Source organism: Cetorhinus maximus, chromosome 19 (assembly GCF_964194155.1).
Source record: "Cetorhinus maximus chromosome 19, sCetMax3.hap1.1, whole genome shotgun sequence".
Taxonomy (NCBI): domain Eukaryota; kingdom Metazoa; phylum Chordata; class Chondrichthyes; order Lamniformes; family Cetorhinidae; genus Cetorhinus; species Cetorhinus maximus.
In genome coordinates, this window is record NC_135897.1 from 69,594,629 (window position 1) to 69,617,116 (window position 22,488).

At 41.0% G+C, this 22,488-nt stretch overlaps 1 protein-coding gene across 6 annotated transcripts; it reads right to left on the bottom strand.

Moving 5' to 3' along the window:
• Positions 1–1,166: 1,166 nt before the first annotated feature.
• Positions 1,167–21,894, bottom strand: mul2 (mitochondrial E3 ubiquitin protein ligase 2). 6 transcript variants are annotated; one of them, XM_078564062.1, is made up of 7 exons: positions 21,642–21,894; positions 20,733–20,814; positions 14,259–14,349; positions 10,886–11,041; positions 10,127–10,214; positions 5,026–5,146; positions 1,167–3,713 (listed from the first exon to the last, which is right to left on the bottom strand). In XM_078564062.1, the coding sequence occupies exons 4-7, from the start codon at positions 11,000–11,002 to the stop codon at positions 2,987–2,989; spliced, it is 1,053 nt and encodes a 350-aa protein (XP_078420188.1). In that variant the 5' UTR covers positions 11,003–11,041; positions 14,259–14,349; positions 20,733–20,814; positions 21,642–21,894; the 3' UTR covers positions 1,167–2,986. The 6 variants fall into 6 exon arrangements, with proteins under 6 accessions (XP_078420188.1, XP_078420190.1, XP_078420185.1 ...); XM_078564064.1 differs by having other exon boundaries at positions 14,259–14,379; XM_078564059.1 differs by lacking the exon at positions 14,259–14,349 and adding an exon at positions 16,213–16,250.
• Positions 21,895–22,488: the final 594 nt, after the last annotated feature.

Consider the following 22,488-nt stretch of genomic DNA (forward strand, 5'->3'; position numbering starts at 1 on the left):
AGAAAGAAGGTTTAAAATGGTAATTCAATAAATATGGAGAAGTTTAGAAACATAGGTGTCACGGGTGAAATCTTGCACCTAGCTGGGAGACACCAAGCAACGTGTTTATATTACTTATATAATTAGTGGGATGAAAATGTTATTGTTAGAAGATGTGACGTTAAAAGCCTAGGATACAATGGAAAATTTAGATTCAAAGGAAAAGCTAGGTATAAACAGAAAGGAGTTTGCGTAGAAGACAGAGAATTTAAGTTCTAACCAGCCTGTAAGCCTACAACTGTGCTTGCAAAGAAACCAAATTGCAAGGAACCTCATTGTGAATTCATAAGGTCAAATTTTTGATTTGCCTGGTGTCTGTTTAAAGTCTATAGGTTATTGTTGGCTTGGTGGAGATTTACTTGGGAGTGATTAATTTGGGGGTTTATTTAAAAGTTATTATGGTAGTAATTTGTAGACATTTGTATGTGTTTAATTTGTTGTTAAATTAATAAATGTTTAATTTAGTTTTATATGAAAAACCTTTCGAGGCTCGGTGGTCTTTGTCCTGAATTCAGAGCTGCATCTCAAACATACCAATTGAAAATATAGGTTATGACAGTTGTTCAAGTTTCCCTCTGGGATATAAATAACTCAGCATTTACCAACTGCTGTGTCATAACAACACTTGGAAAGCAGTCTTACATCAAAGTTGCACTTTTTTACTCAAACTTTTATCTTGTGGAACTGCAGCCATTGTTTTTCCACCCAATTTGTGTTGTGTAATAAGGAAGAGAGAGATTTACTGAAGTATACAACTGTGTGTTTAGGTGGAAATAAAAGGTTCCATGCTGGTTTGAGAAAGAGCAGGGAGTAACCCCCAACCCCATTACGTCTTGGCTAAAATTCACCCCTCAGCCAATACCACCAAAAACAGATTAACTGGTCATTTATTTAAGTGTTGGTTGAGACCTTGCTGTGTGCAAATTAGCTTTCATGTTTGCCTATGAAACAGTGATTACACCTCAAAATAACTTACTGCCTGTAAAGTTCATTGGGATGCTACAAGGATGTAAAAAGAGCCATAGAAATGCAAATTCATCTTTCTTTTCCAACAGAAGTAATTACTGTACTCCATTAAAAAAGAACATCAGTCCTGTGAAAAAGTAGTTTATCATAAGTTGATAGAATTCAGGTAATTGTCATCAGTAGAGATGTTTTTATTTAGTCTTTGTCATACACCCACATATATATCTCAATAACTGTTACATACTAATATGTTTACTTCCTACAACAGAAAAATAATTATTGCCTTGTATCGCTTTTTAAAAATCAGCTACAATTACCAGAACACAGCTCTGAAAAATAATTTCATTTGGCTTCTCATATAATGTTTTATAACCAAACCATGAGGTATTACAGACTAATATACGGGAGCCACTGGCAATGAGGCAGCATTTTTAGATGAGAAAAACACAAAATGCTCTAGTTACCAAGCCAGTGTGCATTTAAAAGTAAATCAGAATTACAGAACTATAAATACAGCATCCGTAATTGGAAATTCTTAGTTTGTGACAAAAGGAGTCATAGTAAGGAGATGCTTTACACTACAGACTGTTGTCAACATCAAAACCAAATGAGGAAACAAAGACCTATCACAAAACCAGAATTAAGTCATCATACATATAAATTTAACTAGGAAATAATTGACAGTCCAGATGCAATTTGTTGTCAATCTAACATACAACACAGGAAAATACAAACTCACCTCATAGTATTACTCCTTCTAGTACAAGATTATAATTCACAAACAGGCCCGTAAAAACTGCTCATAAGCAAAGTTTTAGACAGTTTTCACATTTTAAAAAACATTGGACACTTTCTGTCCACTGCACATCTCTCAAGTTTTCTTTTTCCTTTTTACTCCATGGCCTTCAAACCCTTTTGCTCTCCTTTCCTTCTCTATTTTTGCCTCCATTTGCCACATTTGAAAGTTACAGCACTATCCCAGCATTCCCAGTGCCAATGAAAAACGTCATTCTCTTTTGTCATGGTAGAAAGCAATCATGGAACTAGGCAGAGATGTCATCAATTTCAGTGCAAAAGTACCAAGTAGTACTAACAGTGACAACTTCTGTTACCTATATGACTAAGATCATAAATTGCAGGTATTCAGCTTTGACAATATAAATTATCATGCCACTGGCTTTTCCACTTATAGTATTTCTTGCTTGTGAATGATTGTAAAACAATAAGAAAACTGGAAGGAGCTGGGAAATAAAGAATAGATTGATGGGAGTGCCAGAACAGGGGGTAAATCGTTCACTCATGTTTCTAGTCTCACCTCCCTGGCACTAGGCGTACTGTTTATTATTAATGAAGATATTTTCCAATGCAGAAAAAATGTTGATTAAGTTGTTTTTGAAGTCAACATATTGACACAATTGTAGATTGTGGAGGAACTAATCCATACTGCAACCGAAGTCAAAGTGACTCCAGCATGCCATTCTGCTTTAATGTGCCTTCTTGCATCATGTTAAAGTAAAATGACACTGTGAAACACTGGCTGGGAATAGCTGCTTATGTTCATTGTTTCCAATTTATCTCATGATGGTTTGTCTCATATGGGCCAAGGGTGCCTTGTTAAAAATTCCATCTGCTATCAATACCATGCAGGTTAACTAGCTTGACTAGGTCTTTTTTGGTCCTAACTATAACTGGATGACTGCATAACATGTATCAGATGATACTGATGAACCTCACTTTTGAACAAAGGTCAATAGTCAATTAGTATATGAATGATAACAGTTATGATCGCATATTCAGAAACCTGAGTGCCCAACCTAGCTGCAGTGGCTAAAGCCAGAGGGAATCTCAGAAAATAACACACCGTTGAAGTGAAGGTATGGCAACGGGAGGGTGTCACTACATAAACACGAAAGCTTGACATTCTGGCGCAGATCAGCAATTAAAGGCACTTGATAGATTTGCTTGCGTGTGTAATTCTCTCTCATGCTTGGTAAAGAGGAACTACTCTAACAATACAACTTCTACAGATTGGACAAATTGGTGAGGGAAGAGCCCGATGACAATCGTAGCAGCAACAAACATGCCCACAGGTCAGGAACACGCATTCCCGTGGTTTAGATAAACAAATCACACACGCATTCTCTGGTATTTCATCATCTGCTGTCGAACCTGGGATACGTCTGCTTTCATTGAACCGTTTGTAGCTCTTCCTCATTTCTTCTAGCTCCTGTTTCTCACTGAACTCATGGTACATCCTGCGCAGGACAACCATGATCACTGCAATGCCAGTTAGGGTGCAGATGGTCATGAGCACCTTCCAAAGTTTAACACTTGACTCCTGCTGTTTCAGGATGCTTGGGAAGTCCAAGGTACTTAAGAAATATTCCAAACCATCTTTAGGAGGTTGGAGCTTGATAATTTTGTCAGAATCCAAAACAAGTTCTCCAATTCCTGTTAAAGTGGCTCCAACACGGACTATCTCTTCAGTTTCCAAGAAGCCTTTGGGCTTCTCACCACTCAGGTAGTGCCCAATGATATCAGTGAAACCTTGTGCAGCTTGGTGAAATCGTTCATATACAGTTTCAAACTGCAGCCCCGAAGCCTCCAGTGGGTTCATCACACGGATTGCACTTTTCCCTCCTTCAGGGGATATCAGATCAAAGGGCACAACATTCTCTTTTTGGTGTATAATCCGTTCACTATCGTTCCTGTTGAGGAAGAAAATGTTTACATTAGGCAGACAACAATATACTTTTATGCATATAGCTAATAAAATAAAAAGATAAAATAAAAATCTCAGAGTAATGTGATTTAAGAAAAAAATACAAGTATTGTATCACTTCATGTGTCTTTTTTATTCGTTCATGCAATGTGGGGTCATTGGCATTAATTGCCTAATTGCCCTTGAGAACTGAGGGCATTTAAGAGTCAATCACATTGCTGTGGGTTTGGAGTCACATGTAGGATGGCAGATTTCCTTCCCTAAAGGACATTAGTGAACCAGATGGGTTTTTATGAGTATTGACAATGGTTTCATGGTCATCATTAGACTTTTAATTCCAGACTTTTTATTGAATTCAAATTTCACCATCTGCTGTGGTGGGATTCCAGATTTTTTTTTACTGAATTCAAATTTCACCGTCTGCTGCGGTAGGATTCGAACCCAGGCCCCTAGAGTATTACCCTGGGTATCTGGAGTACTAGTCCAGTGACAATACCACTACACCACTGCCTCCCCGAGGTTACTGCCTCCGTGTCACTGCCATTGATACTCTGACAGGGTCCAACATCTTGATCCAGGGTAACTCCCTGCTTTCAATTTTGCTTCTTTGCAGAAGGCTGACCAGAGTCCATTCTTCAGCTTTCCATGCATCATCAAACTACTGTAATATATTTAATCTTTGAAAACCTAGGCATATACACACATCTCAAGCACGTGGTATAGTAAATACTGGTAAATTGCAGAAAGTTTATCAAGCAGCAACAAAACTATGACATTTTCCTGACCATTATTCTCTTCTCAAACCATATTCTTACTCAAAAAATGGTGTGAAAAATAGCTTTATATAAAAAAAAATGATAAAGTAACACTCGAATCTTACTGTAGTGAGTAATGGTTGTTCTTTCGGGAGCATAAAAACATCTTTTGCAAGGGGTGGTTATGTGGTGATTATTCTAACCCTCATTTTACACAATTGTTAATTCAGAGCAAGTTTTTAAACTGTATTGCAATAGGAAATTGCATTCCTAACTACAGAAATAGATACAGGTATTTGCTTGGGCAGCAGTGCTGTAAAACTGCTCTCACAGCAGTACATGGAATTTTCAAAGGTCACCTTCAAAAGAATCACCCTTGCAGTTTATTTTACAGGAACCACTGAGATAGATTTTTTCTTATTTCAGAGAGGTTTTTTTAAAATCTGGTCTTAACCTTCAAGAATATAATGCTATACAATAGAATATATGTAAACACGAGAAATGAAAAATTATATTTGAAGTCGAATTGTTATGGACACATACCAACTCCTAGCCAAATTGTTCCAGATCAGTTTGTGCTCTTTCAAAATGAGACGCTGCATTACCCCAGTGCAGTCATCTTGATAATGGCTCCGCAGACTCTCCCCAACTGGTCGAGTGATACCTGTTTGGGTAAGCACATCAGTTGAACAGAAACTTGAAAATCTAACACATTACGGTTTATAGAGGATGCAGGAAGACAGATAATTGCCCTAAAATTCAAATTCAAATCTGATTGTGAACACACACACACACACAATGGCGCTCCCTTTTTCAGCTACGTGATTTCGATCTCGGCAAGGTAAAATCTAGTGACAAGACATGAGAGCAGGGCTGACTGTCCAGAAAGTTGAGGAGTTTTAGGAAAGGGCTGACTGTCCAGAAATGTCGAAAGGTTTTAGGACAGGGCTGACTGTCCAGAAATGTCGAAAGGTTTTAGGATAGGGCTGACTGTCCAGAAAGTTGAGAGGTTTTAGGACAGGGCTGACTGCCCAGAAAGTTGAGAGGTTTTAGGACAGGGCTGACTGTCCAGAAAGTTGAGGGGTTTTAGGACAGGGCTGACTGTCCAGAAAGTTGAGGGGTTTTAGGACAGGGCTGATTGTCCAGAAGTGTCGAAAGGTTTTAGAACAGGGCTGACTGTCCAGAAATGTCGAAAGGTTTTAGGATAGGGCTGACTGTCCAGAAAGTTGAGAGGTTTTAGGACAGGGCCGACTGTCCAGAAAGTTGAGGGGTTTTAGGATAGGGCTGACTGTCCAGAAAGTTGAGAGGTTTTAGGACAGGGCTGACTGTCCAGAAAGTTGAGAGGTTTTAGGACAGGGCTGACTGTCCAGAAAGTTGAGAGGTTTTAGGACAGGGCTGACTGTCCAGAAAGTTGAGGGGCTTTAGGACAGGGCTGACTGTCCAGAAAGTTGAGGGGTTTTAGGACAGGGCTGACTGTCCAGAAATTTGAGGGGCTTTAGGACAGGGCTGACTGTCGAGAAAGTTGAGGGGCTTTAGGACAGGGCTGACTGTCCAGAAAGTTGAGAGGTTTTAGGATAGGGCTGGCTGTCCAGAAAGTTGAGAGGTTTTAGGACAGGGCTGACTGTCCAGAAAGTTGAGAGGTTTTAGGATAGGGCTGACTGTCCAGAAAGTTGAGAGGTTTTAGGATAGGGCTGACTGTCCAGAAAGTTGAGAGGTTTTAGGACAGGGCTGACTGTCCAGAAAGTTGAGGGGCTTTAGGACAGGGCTGACTGTCCAGAAAGTTGAGAGGTTTTAGGATAGGGCTGACTGTCCAGAAAGTTGAGAGGTTTTAGGATAGGGCTGACTGTCCAGAAAGTTGAGAGGTTTTAGGACAGGGCTGACTGTCCAGAAAGTTGAGGGGTTTTAGGACAGGGCTGACTGTACAGAATGTCGAGAAGTTTTAGGACAATGACACACACACACTTTGCTCATATCCCTTAATATTTCTGGATAAATCTATCCAGCTCAGATTTAAAGTTTACAATGATCAAGCATCTATTGCCATTTGTGGATAAGAGGTCCAATCTTTGTGTCGACTGCTTCCTAATTGGATTCCTGAAAAGATCTGGTTCAATTTTTAGACTATGCCCCAGAGCTAGATTCCCTTTCCAGCATAAATAGTTTATATGTGCCATACCTGTTCTCCTTAATATTTTTGGAATTTAAACCAAATTAACCCCTCACCTTTTAAATTCCAGGGAATACAACCTTAGTTTGTAACTTGTCCTTGTAATTTAACCTTTGGAGTCCAGAAATCATTAAGGTGAACCTGCACGACACTCCCTCCAAGATTAATATATCCTTCCTAAGGGGTGGTGTCCAGAACTGCTCTAAGTACTCCAGGTGTGGCCTTGACATGAGATTGAACAGCAAATAGGTTAACACAATACACACATTCACTGTTGCCTAAATACATAGAAAAAAGAAACTCAGCACCTACTCGTGAAATACAGGGCAAATTGCTTCTGGTAAGCATGGTGCAGCAAGTTAGAATATCAGCATACTGCACTAGAGTGGTGGGACACGATTGTTGCGATTTCAGACACCAGATTCCAAATTCGTTTCATTGCCGCTAGGAAGCATCAAGCAAAAGCAAAGTATGTCAACAGGGGGAAATTAAAGGGAACAGATGTTACACAAAGTGTCAGTGCAGGAAAATATAGACAGACTGGTAAATTAGGCAGACATGTTGCAGTTGTAATTTAACAGGAATGTCTGAAAAAGCAATATAAATTAAATGGTACAACTTTAAACAGGATGAAAGGAGAGAGAGATCTGGGGGAGTACCTCATTGACCAAACTTTTGGCCATCTGCTGTCCTAATGTATTAGGTGGCTGGGTGTCTAATTTTGCTTTATATATTCCTCTGAAGCATCTTGTGATGTTATATTACATCAAACATGCTATATAAATGGAATTTGCTGCTGTACATAAACAAATCTTTGATGGTGACAGAACACATTGAGAAGGCAGTTAAAAAAGGATATGGGATATTTGGCTTTATAAACAGAGAGAACACCAAAGCAAGGAAGTTATATTAATTTTTTTATTAACATTGGTCAGGCCACAGCTGGAATAGCATATCCAGATCCAAGCACCATACTTTCAGAAGGATTTCAAGATCATAACAGAGAGTGCAGAGGACTTACTAGAATGGTACCAGGAATGTGGGAATTCAGTTACATAGAGAAACTAGAGGAGCAGGGGTTGTTTTCCTTGGAACACAAAGTTAAGATGATTTAAGAGGTGTTCAAGACTATACAGGAGTTTGACAGAGTGGTAGAAGGCTCAGAGACCAGAGGTAATTGGCAGAAGAACCAGATGAGGAACACAGTTGTTCTGATCTGGAATGCACTGCCTAAACAGTGATGGGGGCAGATTCAAAGTTAATTTTCAGAAGGGAATTGGCTAAATATGTGAAGGGGAAACAATTGCAGTACTATGGGAAAAGGTGAGGGAAATGGAACCAATTGGATAGCTCTTTGGCAAAATAGTCTGTGTGTGTCTCTGGACTCTATCAATGCAGTCTGCAAATACAGGCAACACCAGCTTGTGAAGAAACTTCTTTACAGGGCACATTTTCTGAGGCAAATATAGCAAAATAAATTTGATGGAAAAATATAGTTTGGCAAACAAAGATTTCACTTCCAATGTTTTTTCAATTTCTGCTGAAAGCTTATTGACCTGAAACATTAATTGTTTCTCTCTCCACAGAAGTTACCTGACCTGCTGAGAATTTCCAGCATATTCATCTTTATTTCAGAGTATTTTGCATGTTTTTTTTAAACTGTCACGTTTCAACTATCTTTAGGAAGCACACATGTGCTATCTAGTGGCAGAAAACTGGTATTGCAACTGCCCAAATATCCAACAAATGCATCACTCATTTATTTCACTCAAGCTAACCAGTTCACATTTGCTTCAGAGGCTAAAGCATATATTACACTGTTAACATTGGATTTGACAGCATCAGAACATTCTGTGGATGCAACTGTAAAGTTGCTGATATGCTCTGTAGGCCCAAAAAAGCAATTAACACAAACACAGGGTGATATTTCCATTTTTCGCATAGTTTTCAGTATCAGATGTTTTAATACTTCAACTGCTAACCAAAACATATGGACTCTGCCAAAAAAAAAACCCAAAAACCTTACACCCAAAAGATACCAAGCATGGCATTAACATGTGGCAAATCAAATATTGCAGCACAGCAGCAGGAATTGTTTTTATTAAAAAAGATGCTTTTCAGGCAACATTGTACAATAATAGCATCACCCTTCTATGAATAAATAACAGGAAAAAATACCCAGCATCAGAAGAGGCTAAGAAAAAAAAACTCAATCTTGTGCTTCAAATAATACTATCTACTGGTTTTCATCATGTTTGACAGTGATTGCAACACATTTATTTGCCTGCTTTGAGAAGTTTTAACTTGACATATTGTTCACTACTTTCAGCAGAGCAGTGCTGGGAGGTAAGGCTGTGCGAGGGCCAATCTTGTAAATCCCCCTAGATGGCTGACTCAATTAAGAGCAACGTTAACCTAATTTATTTATTTTTCCTCATAACCTTATTGCAGGGCAAGTCATGCAGTCCCTTCACCTCCGGGACTATATCTGAATTAAGTCTAGGTTGATGGGCTGAAAGTTGTCCACCTCTGCCGGATACAATGATCCTATCTGATGCACGGTCAGAGAAAGAACCTTCCAACAATTATCAGAAACGCAATTTGATAGGGAAACTTGGTAAAAGTAGATAATTTTGAAAGCCTGGTGCTAAAGCAACGTTAAGACTTTACTCTTCATCAAAACATATCCTGCCATCCCTGGGAATTTTTGATGCTGACAATATGACAAAATTAGGAAGTGCTCATTGCCAGGCCTGGTAGCCTTCCTTCTGATGAATAAATAAATGATGGAACCCCATAGCTTTGAAAAGATACCTGAAGTACTTTTATTCCATATACTGCAGAATAAGACTATTGTGGGATCTTTTCTTGCAGTACACTCCTTTAACTGTTGCTTAATCTAGTTGCTTAGAAAAAGGGAAAGTGCATTGCTATTAAGCATCATCTCCAGATGTGTCCCATATTTCATCAAAACAAGTCCATCTAGAAATAATCGCAATTTAACCCATAAAGCCTTGATTTCTACTTCCCAACAGTGACGATGATGCATTTGAGTGAAGTCAGTAAAGGAGGGGTGACCTTGAAACACAACCATTCTTTATGGACTGTACCGGCCAGCCCTTAACCATTGGACATTCTCAAACTTTAACTATGCTCTCATTTGCTTCTTTAGGTCAGCAGTTTTTTAACTATAGGTGATCAAAAGCACCACCTGATTTTTGTAACTGGAATGCCAAGAAAAGTAGTAGCCTCTTTTCTCCTTGAATAAAGCACAGTATCTAGATTATGTTTTCAATATTTAAATGCTCTGAATAAAAAAGACAAATGACAGACTGGGGTTGATTTTCACTCTACTGCCTGAATTGGTTACCAGTTATGGAAATGGCCTGATTTTCCCTTCTACTGATCAACATCACTAGTCTTACAACTGGGCAGTTGGAAATGTATCACAATAAATAGAAAATCAATAAGCCTCACCTTCCACAACAGCATACTCCACACATTTGCCTGGAGTGGCATTCAGAAATTCCACCAACTGCTTGTTGATCTGAAATTTTGGAGCTTCCTAATTTAAAAAAAAGAAACAAGTGAGCTAATAGGGAACATAGGAACAGGACGAGGCCATTCTATCCCTTGAGCCTGTTCAGCAATTCAATTAGATCATAGCTGATCTGTACCGCAACTCTATTCTGCCGCCTTTGCTCTATATTCCTTGATACCCTTATCCAACTAAATCTATAAACCCCAAATAAATTTTTATTGATCTAGCATTCATCACCTTTTGGGGGTGAGAGTTCTAGATTTCCACAACACTGAAAACATGTTTTCTGATTTCACTCCTAAATTATCAGTTCAAATTAAATATTATGCTCCCTTGTTCTGGATCCTTTCCACTAGAAAGATGCCATGGTAATTTAATATCACATTTGTCAAATCCTCAATACCATTGAGCACACTGAACAGACTACAGTTATGTGTGTCAGGGTATTCCATTGAATGCAGCGCAGGTGAAATACTTTACTTCACTGGGGAGAAATGATTCAGGGAAGTGTTATCTCACAGAACACTGCTTTTGTTATTTTTTTTAAGTCTTGGAAACTGAAGAATTTGCCTGAATCTATATCAGTCCATCATAAAAATATCACTGACAGTTCTGCCTCCCAAGAGAAGTTAAAATGAAAGCCACAGAAATTTGTATTTGGGGGGAGGAATCTGCTAGAAAAGAATGACTCTTACCTTTAGCACCTGCACTGTTGCTCTTTTCTTTCTATACAAGTAGCAAAACAACCCAGAAAATGCAAAGCTCGACCCCAAGCAGATCAGCTCTATGGTTGACACAGGAATCCTGTCCATCTTGTAGCTAGATTCAGTCAATTTCTTTAACTTCCAAGACTTTAAAAGAAAAACACAAAGGCAATGTTATGTGAGATCCAACACAAACTGTGTAATCTCCGGTTTTCTTTCTGCATTCCTGCAAATGTGAAATAAGTAACTAATCAGATCATCCAAAAAGAGTTTTTATTTTGTTCTTGGAATGCAAGGTTGCATTTGTCACTCAGTTACTCTGAGCAGGTGGTAGTAGTGGTGAGCCTTCTTGAATGACTGTTGTCTTTCTGGTGCTGGGATAATAATGGGAGGAGGCAATGATCCCGCACCAAATATGTCTTAATCAGGATGGTATGTGATGTAGGGCTTGGTGTTCCTCCAGCACTGCTGCCTGTCCTTCAGTGCTAGAGGTCCAGAGGAAGGAGATCCTATCCAAGCAGTCTAGGGTCAATTGCTGTAATGCATCCTGTAGATACTGAATGGCACAAGGATAAACCATGAAAACTGTTCTCTTTTTAAAAAAAATTCATTAATGGGGTGTGGGCATTTTTTGCCCATCCCCAAATGCCATCTGAACAAGGGCAATTAAGAGTCAACCACATTGCTGTGGGTCTGGAGTCACATGTAGGCCAGACCTGGTAAGGTCAGCATATTTCCTTCCCTAAGAGTAGATTTTTACGACAACCGACCTTCATGGTCACCATTAGACCTTTCATTCCAGACTTTTATTGAATTCAAATTTCACTGTCTGTCATGGTGGGATTCAACCCCGGTCCCCAGAGCATTACCCTGGGTCTTTAGAATACTAGTCCAGTGACAATACCACTATGCCACTGCCTCTTCTGGAGGTATCAAGTTTGAGTGTTGCTACTTTCATTATATATAAATGGCAAGCTTTTTAGATGAAATATGCACTGTTGCCTGAATGACGCTTTACAGGAGCACATATCAAACAAAATTTGACCTTTAGCTAGATAAGAATTTTAGGATATGACCAAAAGCTTGTCAAAGATATAGGCTTTAAGCACCATCTTAAAAAGAGGAGAAAGGGGTTGCGAGGTGGAGAGCTTTTGGGAGTTAATTCCAGAGATTAGAACCTAGGCAGTGAAGGCTGGTGGAGCGATTAAAATCAGGGCTACGCAAAGAGGCCAGAACTGGAGGACTACAGAGATCTTAGAGGCTTGTAGGGCTGGAGGAGGTTACAGGGATAGGAAGGGCAAGGCCTTGGAGAGATTTGAAAACAAGGGTGATAATTTTAAAATTGAGGTGTGCCACAACAGGAACCAAAATAGGTCAGCGAGCACAGGGATGATAGGCAAACAGTGCAAGCTAGGATGCAGTCAGCAGGCATTTGGCTGAACACCAGTTTATGGAGGGTAAAAGGAAGGAGGTGGATCAGGAGAACATTGGAACAGTCGAGGTTAGAGGTAACAAAAGTATGGTTGAGGGTTTCACAGAGTCACAGAATTGGTATGGCACTGCTGAATCAGCAGGTTTTTAAAAATTCATTCATGGGATGTGGGTTTCACTGGCTCGGCCAGCATTTACTGCCCATCCCTCATTGTCCTTGAGAAGGTTGTGGTGAGCTGCCTTCTTGAACCAGTGCAGTCTATGTGGCATAGGTACACCCACTGTTCTGTTAGGGAGGCAGTTCCAGGATTTGACCCAGCAACAGTGAAGGAACGGTGATATATTTCCAAGTCAGGATGGTGAGTGGCTTGGAGGGGAACTTCCAGGTGGTAGTGTTCCCATGTGTCTGTTGCCCTTTCCCTTCTAATAGGTCGCGGTCATGGGCTTGGAAGGTGCTGAGGAGCCTTGGTGAGTTCCTGCTGTGCATCTTTTGGATGGTACACACTGCTGCCACTGTGCATCAGTGATGGAGAGAATGAATGTTTGTGGATGGGGTATCAATCAAGTGGCTGCTTTGTCCTGGATGGGTCGAGCTTCTTGAGTGTTGTTGGAGCTGCACTCATCCAGGCAAATGGAGAGTATTCCATCCTGACTTGTGCCTTGTAGATGGCAGACAGGCTTTGGGAGTCAGGATGTGAGTTACTCACTGCAGGATTGCTAGATTGTGGTCAATGGTAACCCCCAGGATGTTGACAGTGGGGGATTCAGTGAAGATAATGCCATTGAATGTCAAGGGGTGATGGTTAGATTCTCTCTTGTTGGAGATGGTCATTGCATGGCACTTGTGTGGCATGAAATGTTACTTGCTACTTGTCAGCCCAAGCCTGGATATCGTCCAGGTCTTGCTGTGTTTGGGCATGGACTGCTTCAGTGTCTGAGGTGAGCTGAGGCAGGGGTGGAGGTAGTCAATAATAGGGACGGGAAATGAGCAATCTTAGTCATAGAGAGGATATGGGCTCAACTCAAATGCAACACCAAGATTGCAAACAGCCTGGTTCAGTCTCGGACAGTGGCCAGGGAGAAAGATGCTGTGAGAGACAACAGGCTAGGGTTTGTGGCATGGACTAAAGACAACAGAATCAGTCTTCTCAATATTTAGTTGGGAAGGAATTTCTGTTTATCAAATATAGACTACTGGGCAAGAAGTGACACAAATCAGAGACAGTGGAAGGGGTCATGAGTACTGGTGATGAGGTAGAGCTGTATCCCTAATGTAAATGTGAAATCTGATGCGGTGCTTTTGACTGATGTAACCAAGGGGCAGCATATAGATGAGAAACAGGAGACAGCCAAGGATAGATCCTTGGCTATTTCAGAGACAACAGTGCAGGACTGGGAAAAGAAGACATTGCAGCTGATTTTCTGGCTACAACTGGATAGATAGGAAAGGGACCTCCACCCAACTGGACAACAGAGGAGAGGCACTGGAGGAAGAGGGTGTAGTCAGCAATGTTCGTAGCTGCAGACAGGTTGAGAAGGATGATGAGGGATAGATTACTATGGTGATGGACACAGAGGATGACATGCAATTCTGCTAAGGGCACACACCTGACTTGAGCTATAGATGGTGAAGAAGCTTTGAGGGATCAGAGAGGGATTCACTCTCTACAGTGAAACCAGTCTTTGCCCTGTTCTTAAAAAAAAGGAAAAAAGACCTAAATTTATAGTGCTTTTTGTACACCCTCAACATTTCAAAATGCCTTACAGCCATTACAAATAAGCTGATTTGGCTGGTCCAATTCAGCTTATGACCAATGGCAACCAGCAATCACTGATGGTGAGGGTTCACTGATAGTGATTTTGAAAGTTGAGCAGGTCACTGTTCCTTTGCATGTTCAAGCTGGACATTATCTCAGTTATGTGGTGTGATTACCTGCCATTTGCCAGGCCAAGCCTGGGTCTGATCCAGGTCCTGCTGTAGGCTTATATGGGTTGCTTCATTATCAGAGGAGTTGAGGATGGAGCTGAATATGATGGAATTGTCAGTAAACAATCTATTCATAATAAGTGAAAAAGGTCATTGATGAAACAACTGAAAATGGGTGGCCAAAGATATTGCTGATGAGCTCCTGTAGTAATAACCTACAACTGCAATGATTACAGTCTCTGAGACCAAACATGTATGTGCCAATTATACCACCATTTGCTGGAGGGCTTCACTTTGTCCTAGTTTTTGCATGGGCACATTGGTACAACTCGGTTATATGCAGCCATGATATCGAAAGCAGCTACGCTAACCTCTCTGGCAGTCAACTATCATTGCTGTTCGCAATCCAGGACTGTAAAATGAGTTACACTGTCAAAAAGCATGTTAGTATGAACTGAAAATTCACACACAAATCGGGTCTGGAGCAGTTATCTTTAGCTGCTAACCTGGGAGTGCTTTTAAGATCATTGTTCAGTCACACCCTGTGAGGAAGTAGTTGAAATGGGTACCTAGATAAACTAAAGGTTTTTTCAGGTTTGCAGCTACTTCATTCTCCAGGTTTGCAGCTACTTCATTCCCCAGGTTTGCAGCTACTTCATTCCCCAGGTTTGCAGCTACTTCATTCTCCAGGTTTGCAGCTACTTCATTCCCCAGGTTTGCAGCTACTTCATTCCCCAGGTTTGCAGCTACTTCATTCCCCAGGTTTGCAGCTACTTCATTCCCCAGGTTTGCAGCTACTTCATTCCCCAGGTTTGCAGCTACTTCATTCCCCAGGTTTGCAGCTACTTCATTCCTCAGGTTTGCAGCTACTTCATTCCCCAGGTTTGTAGCTACTTCATTCCCCAGGTTTGCAGCTACTTCATTCCTCAAAGGCCAACCTCTAGTAGCCTTCCATCTTGAGAGATGATGGTTAGCACCTTGTTGGTCAACTCTTATGTTAAACTGCCTGGTGTGGTTCAGGGGCCCTAATCTGGCATGGCAGGCAGTCTCTGCTGCATTTGTTGCATATGAAGGCAGTGGGCTGAGACGCTGCAGGATTTGCTGGCCTCTTGTTTTTTTCTGAGCCTCTTCTCAGCCAGTTGAGCTTTCCTTTTTGCCTCGCCTCTTTTGATGCTCTTCCAAACAGTCAGCCTCCGGCAGTCTCGGCTGGGACTAAAACAAAAGTGGACAAACCACTCTAATGACTATAAAATCTTTCAACGTTTTGTTTTCAGGTAACTTTCAAAACATTACTTCCTAGGTTTGTAGCCCTAGTAAACTAATGCCATGGGAAGAAACTGCCAAAAATCAATGCATTAAATTTTCTAGATATTCAATGTTTTAAGGAGCGATGTTGCCATGCCGACTCACCTAATAATCTTCGCCCACGTCTGAAGGTTAGAGTAACAGGAATAACGAAAGCCTTCCCCATAGCGTAACAATCAAAAGCTGCTATGTTCTTCAATTCCTACACTTAGAGTTCATCCACTTGTTTCCATTGCAGCACAACCCAAATGTACTTTTATTTTTAAAATTTCAATTCTTCCCTATTTGCCTCTAGGTGTTGACTCTTGTTAGAGTTCCGTTGCACAGTCTCAGCAGCTATGCAGTGCCTCACCCAAGTGGCAACTCTTTATGTAGGAACCTAGAAAGTGACAACCAGCAGGGGAAAGATTAATACAGCTAAACTGGATCTTGTTCTTATGCATTACCTCCACGCAGACAATTGCTAGAAAGTGGGTGTGAAGAAAGTCAGAAGTAAGAAACCTGGCTGATTGTGAAAGAAAACAAGTACAGAGCCCCAACTACTATCCTGATGAGATTAGCTAACTTATCAGCAACTGGGGAGAGGGGCTGGATATCTCTTGGTCTGAATTGCATAGTATTTTAATGGACAGTCCATTTAATTACAAGACCTCACCTGCATCTTTGAAAAGCTAATATTTTGGGGCATTCTCTCTGCTGGGACAAGGGAAGGATACACAAAGGTTACTCAGATTGTACCTACTGTTGGCAGAAATTAAACAGGTGCACACCAGCATCAAGACTTAACACTCCCATATCATTTTGGACTCAATATCAAAATTAGCAGATTATACTAAACTAGGGGCATAGCTAACACTAAGCAAGAATGTAACATTTTGCAGCATGTTAGAAAACTTGCAGACTGGGCAATTGAGTGACAAATCAACTTTAACATAATGAGAGTTTGGTAAGAAAAATAGAAACATCACCTATAGCTTAGAAAATAAATAAACTGAATGGGGGAGAAGAGCAATGAACTAGGGATACTTAGCAACGCAGGTCAGCAAAGCAATTAAAAATGCTACTAAAGCATTGGGATTTATTTCTAGGGTAGAGAACTCAAAAGTAGAGGATCTGGGTCAGGTAACACATTTCTGGTCTCTATACTATAAAAAGAACAAAAAACACCAGAGAATTTGCAAAAAAGATTTGCAAGGATGGTAGCAGATCTAAAACAACAGCTATCAGGTGAAATTGAATAGGCGGGGGCTTTTTTCTTCAGAAGGGAGATCACATAGAGCTGACCTGATAACAGGCCTATAAAAACAGGTTGTACAAGGTAAATGCACTGAAAAAATTTCTAACTGGGAGAATCCAAAACTAGGGGCCATAAGTACAAGGTGGTTGAGTTCAGAGAAGGTTCACTCGATTGATTCCTGGGATGAAGGGGTTATCTTATAAAGGAAAGGCCGGACAGGTTGGGCATTTATCCATTGGAGTTTAGAAGAATGAGAGTGATCTTATTGAAATGTATAAGATCTTGAAGGGACTTGACAGGGTGGATGCTGAAAGGATATTTCCCTTTGTGGGAGAGACCAGAACTAGGGGGCACAGTTTGAAAATAAGGAGTCTCCCATTTAAAATGGAGATGAGGAGAATTTATTTCTCTCAGAGGGTCATCAGCCTGTGGAATTCCCTTCCCCAGAAAGTGGAGGAGGCAGGGTCATTGAATATTTTTAAGGCTGAGTTAGATTGACTCCCTCGTTAGTCAAGAATGTAAGGGAATGGGGTAGGCAGATAGGTGTAGTTGAGGCCACAAATCAGATCAGCTATGATTTTATCAAATGGAGCCAGCTCAAGGGGCCAAATGACCTGCTCCCTGCTCCTAATTCATATATTTGTGTGTCGTTACTAATAAATCCAACAGAGAAATAAGGAGAAATATCTTTACTCAGAGTGGTCAAAATGTAGAATTTACTACTACAGGAAGTGATTGAGGCAAATAATTTTAATGTTTAAAATGGGACTAGACAGATATATCAGAGAAAAGGAAACAGGAAGATATGTTGAAAGGCTGAGGTGAGGTAAATGGAATGTGAGGATACTTTTGTGGCTATGTAACCAGCCTAGAGGGGATTTTTCTGTGCTATGTGCTCTACGTAATTTTATGTAACTGTCCCCATCTCACAAATATCATCTCTACATCAGCATGGTATTTCCATTCCCAGAACAGGTAATCACACACAAGAACAAAGCAAATAAGAGGGGTAGACCATATAGCCAGCCACGTCTGCTCTGCCATTCAATACGATCATGGCTGAACTTGGGCTTCAACTCCACTTTCCTGCCTGCCCCATAATCATCAATTACAAACAAGCAATGCAATACAAATCTTATAAGTTTTTCTAATCAGTGTTTTCTTCGGCTAGTTAAAAACATACACAATGAAGCATTTCCAAACACATTTTAAGAGTGTATTAATAATTGCACAACCCAGAGTAAAGTATAACCTGTGCCTCAGCCTACTCTATTGTACACTATACAATGACTTTTTCTCCTGGGAAATTCCTCAGCAGTCAATACTTTAGTCTAGAGTAAACAAGCTGCACAGGGCCAACCCTTCTGTGAATCCATAAATTTTATCATAGCATATGGAAATTCCAGTGTGTCATATTTATTCTTTCAATACATGTGAGGTACACCAACTCATTTAACAAAGCTTAACAGGAAGTCACAACATAAAACAGTAGGCCAGAGTGTGTTGTTTCAGGGCATGAACACCCTCTGCCATTCATTAGATTTGGCCCTGCAACCTTCAACTCAAAAATGTTTTGTCCACAAATTAATGAAAGGGTGAGTGAGCTGATAATGGCACAGGCAGAACACTGGGCATCTTAGACCCAAGTGAACAGGGCATCCAACAGGTTCTCTCAGTAAACAGTGACATTTACGGATTGAGAAATAACCACAAGGAGGGTGACGTAAAAGGGACAAATGTAAAGTCAAGTTGGATATAGAAAGTGAGGAAAGATTGGATGAAGAGAGACAAGGAAAGGAAAGGGGGAAAAGTTGTTAGAATGTGACATTTATCTCTTTTCTCCACCCCCCCACAAAATAAAAAATACTAAAGGAATGAGGCATCACAAATGTGACCCTCTTCAGTCTGGAAATCAATAGTTCAGAAACACCAGTTACCCCAAAATTTTTGAGCAGACCCAAACTATTCACATCAACAATTTAGTCCAGTACTTTGGGAATGGAAAGACGGAAGATACAGTATTGGGTAAGTAAAACTATTTTTAATTGCTGCCGTACATTTTTTCCACTGTTTCATATTTCAGTTAAATATTTATAGCTACGGTGTTTTTGGTTCACACACTTCTGGTTAGGCATTCAAACGCCATTCCATAATCCAGGAAATTCCAAAATCATCCCATGGTCCCAAACATTCCAGACTGGAGAGGTTAGTGTGATTAATTTTCAGTGCCTGAGGTTAACTCGCAATTATTAACACTTTTGTCATTAGAGGGTACTTATGCTTGTAATGGCCAAGTGCGGCCAGTTTAATTGGCAATTAATGGGCAGATACAACATGCTCCTTATGATTCGTAATAAATGAAAATTTTAAGTAAAAAAAAAATCAAGGAAGCCAATGACAAGATACCGATTTCACAAAGTTAATGGCAAAGCATCAAAATTCAGACGTCAACTTTTATATATATATATATATATACTTTTAACCACGCATCTGCACCTTGCCTGGAGTCACAGTTCAATTTACCATAAACAGCAACTTGTGCCATTAGCCTCATTGTTATTCTGACAAATTCTGAATACATTGGGCTTTCAGAACAGTATGATAGTGTAAAACAAAAATAAAAATACCTGGAAAAACTCAGCAGGTCTGGCAGCATCTGCAGAGAGGAACAGAGTTAACGTTTCGAGTCCATATGACTCTTCAACAGAACTAAGTAAAAATAGAAGAGAGGCGAAATATAAGCTGGTTTAAGAGGGGGTGGGACAAGTAGAGCTGGATAGAGGGCCAGTGGAGATAGCCAAAAGATGTCAATAGACAAAAGGGCAAAGAGCTGTTGAAGGTGGTGATATTATCTAAGGAATGTGCTAATTAAGGGTAGAAAGCAGGACAAACAAGGTACAGATAGCCCTAGTGGGGGTGGGGTGAAGGAATCAAAAAAGGCTAAAAGGTAGAGATAAAACAATGGATGGAAATATATTTAAAAATAATGGAAATAGGTGGGAAAAGAAAAATCTATATAAATTATTGGAAAAAAAAGGGGGGGGGGATCGGAAAGGGGGTGGGGATGGAGGAGAGAGTTCATGGTCTAAAATTGTTGAACTCAATATTCAGTCTGGAAGGCTGTAAAGTGCCTAGTCGGAAGATGAGGTGCTGTTCCTCCAGTTTGCGTTGAGCTTCACTGGAATAATGCAGCAGGCCAAGGATGGACATGTGGGCATGAGAGCACTTCACCCTGCTCTCATGCCCGTCCTTGGCCTGCTGCATTGTTCCAGTGAAGCTCAACGCAAACTGGAGGAACAGCACCTCATCTTCCGACTAGGCACTTTACAGCCTTCCGGACTGAATATTGAGTTCAATAATTTTAGATCATGAACTCTCTCCTCCATCCCCACCCCCTTTCCGACTCCCCCCCCCCACCCCCCCCAACCCTTTTTCCAATAATTTATATAGATTTTTCTTTCCCCACCTATTTCCATTATTTTTAAATGTATTTCCATCCATTGTTTTATCCCTACCTTTTAGCCTATTTCGATTCCTTCACCTCACCCCACCCCCACTAGGGCTATCTGTACCTTGCTTGTCCTGCGTTCTACCCTTAATTAGCACATTCCTCAGATAATATCACCACCTTCAACACTTCTTTGTCCTTTTGTCTATGACATCTTTTGGCTATCTCCACCTATCACTGGCCCTCTATCCAGCTCTACTTGTCCCACCCCCTCTTAAACCAGCTTATATTTCACCTCTCTTCTATTTTTACTTAGTTCTGTTGAAGAGTCATACGGACTCGAAATGTTAACTGTGTTCCTCTCCACAGATGCTGCCAGATCTGTTGAGTTTTTCCAGGTATTTTTATTTTTGTTTTAGATTTCCAGCATCCAGTTTTTTGCTTTTATCTTAGTATGATAGTGTAACCTGTTTTATATTACAGACCTTACCTGTCAGAAGACAGCAGCAAGTAGTGTAGAAGCCAGATTGTTAACGACTCTGTAACAATTCCTCTTTAGTTAGTTCTCACACCTGTCAAAATGTATCAAAAATACCAAAATTTGGTAAATGAGGGATTTCAGTTATGTGCAGACACTGGAAAAGCTGTTCTTCAAACAGCACAGAAGGTTAAAAGCAGATTTTATGGAGGTGTTCAAAATCATGAAGGCTTCGTAAAGTAAATAAGGAGAAGCTTTCTAGTAGCAGAACATAAGAAACAGGAGGAGGGGTAGGACATTTGGCCCCTCAAGCCTGCTAAGAATATGGCTGATCAGATCTTGGCCTGAGCTCTACTTTCCAGCCTGGGTCCCATGACCCTCAAATCCCTTATAATCTCAGAAATCTAGGGTTGATAACCAGAGGGAGACAGATTTAATGTGATTGGCAAAAGAACATGAGGAAACTTCTTTTTACGTAAAAAAAATTTGCGATTTGGAATGCACTGCTTGAAAGGGGGTGATGGAAGTAGATTGAACATAGCGTTTGAGGCAGAACTGACGAAATACCTGAAGGCAATTATCAGGCTCTGGGGGAAACAACCAGTTGGGACGGGTTGCACAACTCTAGCCGAGGTAGCACACCAGGGATGGGCCAAAGGGCTTCCCCCCCCCCTCCCCCCTCCCCTCCTCCCTGTGCTGTCTCATTCCCTGGTTCAGTTTCCAGTTAACACAGACTCACCTCCTTCTAACTCATTCTTTCTCAGGACCCCCCTCCCCCACCTTTCTTAAAAATTCAAACTCGGCTCTCCCTCCCGGGTGTTATGGAATGAAACCTCCTGGCTCTCCGACAAAGAGCAGCCCCTATCGGCCCCGCTCTATATGAAAATGGGCCGAATCCCCTCTCCCTGTAAAGGCGGTTACCGGGAGAAGGGAGCGCTGGCCCAGCCGCTCAACACACCTCAGGCCGCACAACAGCGCGGCTACTGCCCATTTGGTCGTGGAGAGGACCGAATCCCTAAGCCCCCTCCTCCTCCTCCACCACTTTTAACTCCCAGTGAAGGTGAGGGGAGGTCGAGCCTCGTCAGCGGAAGCCCGTTACCCGGTCGGTGTTACTCGGATTTGTCCGTTACCAAACCATCCAACATTCATCTATCCCTACCCGCGGAATTATGGGAATTGTAGTCCTCCGACGTACATACAACTCCCATAACGCAGCGCTCGACTATTACCCAGCCCGCCCCGTGCGGTGCCGCGGAATTATGGGATCTGTAGTCCTCCGATGTAATGCCCACAATGTACCACCCACTGTTCCTCGTGATGTTGCGCACGCGATTTGTGATAAGATGGAACATTTGTTGAAGTTCATAAGGTCCTTCTTGCTTATTTTCACTTTTTGCTCTATTAGCCCGGGCCAAAAAAAGGACAATTTGAATGTTATATTGTTTTAAAGAGCTAGGAATTAATTGTTATGTGAATATATATGCCAGGGTGGCAGCTTCACTGTGGCCGCCATGCGTTGAGTAACCCAATTTATTAGTCTACCAGTCAAACAGAGAGCAATAATATACTCACTGAAGATCAGGGTGACCAATTGTCCTGGATTTCTGCGACTATTCCGTAATTTGGCTTTCTGTCCCACGGATTAAGCCTTCCCAGATGTGTTTTGACCTGAATTTCATAGTGTCAGCATCTTTTGTGTCTATGCATGGAAATTGTGCTGCTGCACATGTGCAAATCCCAGCAAACACCTTCACGAGGGAGCACTGGC